We start from the raw sequence: 3,062 nt of genomic DNA on the forward strand, positions 1-3,062 counted from the left end.
AATTTATGGTTTTATTCAAGCAATTGGTTGAATTATTTATATTACTTACTTAGTTTAAGTAATGAGAAGTTTAGTGCTATTGGTTGGAACTAAACTTGACTTAATATAGTGGGAGCAAACTAATTTATGTGTTTGTTCTGGTCAAGTAAAAACACATTGTTATAAATACAAATCGGATGCATGTGATCATGGAATCTGTTTGCATATAGGTTGCAGCAATGTTTCTTTGATTCTGCATTTTGAAATGTATAGATATAATGTATGTGATGTGAATCTGCATATAGGTTGCAACAATGTTTCTTTGATTTTGCATATAGGTTGCACATAGGTAAGTTGTATGTGAGGTTAAGCTTTTGTTATCCAAAAGATTTGGTGATCACTTCTATGAATATGAAAGGCTGTGTGATTAATATGTTTCATACTCAAGTGGAATAATGTTAGAATATGAGTATGAAATTGAATATTATAGCCGGTTGTAGTGTTTCAATTGACATTGAACAGTCTTGCTAGAAAGCTTAAAACTATCCTAATTCTTGTAGGATTTAATTCAGATTATCATAGCCCTTGTGAGACTGGAAGTCTATTTTGCTGATGCACTCATAAATGTTTGGATTCATAGTTGGTATCCTATGGTGATTCTAATAGGTGAATTATTAGGATTAATCTATTATAAATAGTGACCACTGCTCTTACAAAACATATGCTCAATATTGAACTAAGACCTATTGTTAGTTTGAGTACTTTTGGTTTGGTAATAGAGGACAATGTGCACTGTTTAGAAGTCTGCTTTGGCTTCTTCCTCTACTGTTTTTACGGGTTAGTTTGTCATTGTGTTTATCGAATTGTGATTTTAATACTTGTATAAATTTGTGGTTCATGAGCTTAATGTCTTAACTTATATTTATGATGAGTTTAGTCTTACGAGACATGTGAAAATGGTTCATTCCCACTTATCATGCACTCTATTACTGAGGCACTTTTAGGTTTAACTTTATACACATTTTCTACATCACTACACTTTATGGCTTCGTCACCTTCCAGGTGTTGGCTAGCACGACTCGGTTCGGAGTCCAAGTGGACATTCTGGGTCGAGGTGTGTCAAAAATCTCAATTAGTAATTAATGAAAACCAAAGCATGAAAACTATTAAATTGGCATTCGAAGTAGTTTTCCAAACAAGTTTTTTGTTATTAAAATAAAATAAAAATAAAAAATAAAATAAAATAACACGAAATGGTTTTCAAATCGCTTCTTAGTTTGTGACCATCTGAATTTTTGAACTAACAGACTCTGTGTAGTGTGTACCTTAGCAATGTTAATATTCTGGAAGAAATCACCCAAGGACATGAAGTCCCTCAATCCCAGCCTTGTCCTCTTTGAACCTAAACAAAATACAAAAATAAAGAATATATATTTATATACAGAGTTAGCAACTTAATACAGAGTTAGCAACTTCATACGGAAGTAACTACTCTGTTTGATACCTTTTGTAGATTAAGAACAGGATCTGGAGTAAGATTCCGAGACTCGAACTGGTTGACGAAAGCTTCAATCTGAGATTTCTTCGCAGACGGGACACCGAAAATGCCTCTATTGATTCCCTTGATTGCTTGGAAAAGCTCTGTCTTAATAACCTCATCATCCCCAACGTCTAAGCTGGAGCTGGAGCTCGAACTTTCTTCTGCAACTGATCTCACTGTGTAAGTGGGCTGCCATAACCCACCAAACCTCGTGCTTTGATGCGCGGTGGAGATCAAAACACGGGCAGCTGCCGACATGTTTGTGGGTCTAAGACTAGCTACTGGTGGAAATGTTATCGCATGGGAAGCTGGGATTAGTTGGTGAACAAGCACGGTGGCCATGAATCTTCCAATGACTCGTCGGAACAAGAGATGTTCACTGCTTCCTAGTACTCCTCAAGCGCATGGTCCATGGCAGTGAGAGAGAGTCGGCACAAGAGATGTTCACTGCTTCCTAGTACTCCCCAAGCGCATGGTCCATGGCGCAGAGAGAGAGAGAGAGAGAGAGAGAGAGAGAGAGAGAGAGAGAGAGAGAGAGAGAGAGAGAGAGAGAGAGAGAGAGAGAGAGAGAGAGAGAGAGAGAGAGAGAGAGAGAGAGAGAGAGAGTCTAAATTTTAAAATAAAATTTGCAAACTAAAAGATGTGGGTAATGTTAGAAAGACTAAATTGCGCATGGTCCATGGCAGTGAGAGAGAGTCGGCACAAGAGATGTTCACTGCTTCCTAGTACTCCCCAAGCGCATGGTCCATGGCGCAGAGAGAGAGAGAGAGAGAGAGAGAGAGAGAGAGAGAGAGAGAGAGAGAGAGAGTCTAAATTTTAAAATAAAATTTGCAAACTAAAAGATGTGGGTAATGTTAGAAAGACTAAATTGCGCATGGTCCATGGCAGTGAGAGAGAGTCGGCACAAGAGATGTTCACTGCTTCCTAGTACTCCCCAAGCGCATGGTCCATGGCGCAGAGAGAGAGAGAGAGAGAGAGAGAGAGAGAGAGAGAGAGAGAGAGAGAGAGAGAGAGAGAGAGAGAGAGTCTAAATTTTAAAATAAAATTTGCAAACTAAAAGATGTGGGTAATGTTAGAAAGACTAAATTTTAAAATAAAATTTGCAAACTTAAAAATGTGTCACTAATAGAAATGAGCATGTTTATCAATACTTAAGTAATAAACTAATCATCAACTTCTATATCGTTTAATTTTCAAAATTTAGTATCTCTAACATTACCCGAAAGAGGGATGGGGGAAAGCTTTTAGGCTGTCATTGTTTGTTTGTTTGTTTGTTGGTTTTTCTTATTTTAATTTGTTTGTGGATATTTTGCTTCTTAAAATAGCATGTGTTTGACATAAATGTCGATTAGGTTTGCAAATTTCAGTTGATACATCATGTATTATATTATATATATGGTTCGAAACTTGAGAGATCATAAATGTATTCATTTTTAGGTCCTATATTTTATTTTCAGAAAAATTAGATTCGCATCCCTATTTTTCCAACTTCATTGATTAAAACTTTATTCCTTTTTAATTTTTTTCTCAAGGTTCTTAGATT

At 36.4% G+C, this 3,062-nt stretch overlaps 1 protein-coding gene across 1 annotated transcript; it reads right to left on the reverse strand.

Annotated features, from left to right (window-relative positions):
• Nucleotides 1–1,354: 1,354 nt before the first annotated feature.
• LOC108169628 (fibrillin-5, chloroplastic-like) lies at nt 1,355–1,777 on the reverse strand. Its single transcript, XM_017323327.2, has 2 exons — nt 1,484–1,777; nt 1,355–1,381 (listed from the first exon to the last, which is right to left on the reverse strand). The coding sequence occupies exons 1-2, from the start codon at nt 1,775–1,777 to the stop codon at nt 1,355–1,357; spliced, it is 321 nt and encodes a 106-aa protein (XP_017178816.2).
• Nucleotides 1,778–3,062: the final 1,285 nt, after the last annotated feature.

The sequence above is a fragment of the Malus domestica genome, chromosome 01 (assembly GCF_042453785.1).
Source record: "Malus domestica chromosome 01, GDT2T_hap1".
Classification (NCBI taxonomy): domain Eukaryota; kingdom Viridiplantae; phylum Streptophyta; class Magnoliopsida; order Rosales; family Rosaceae; genus Malus; species Malus domestica.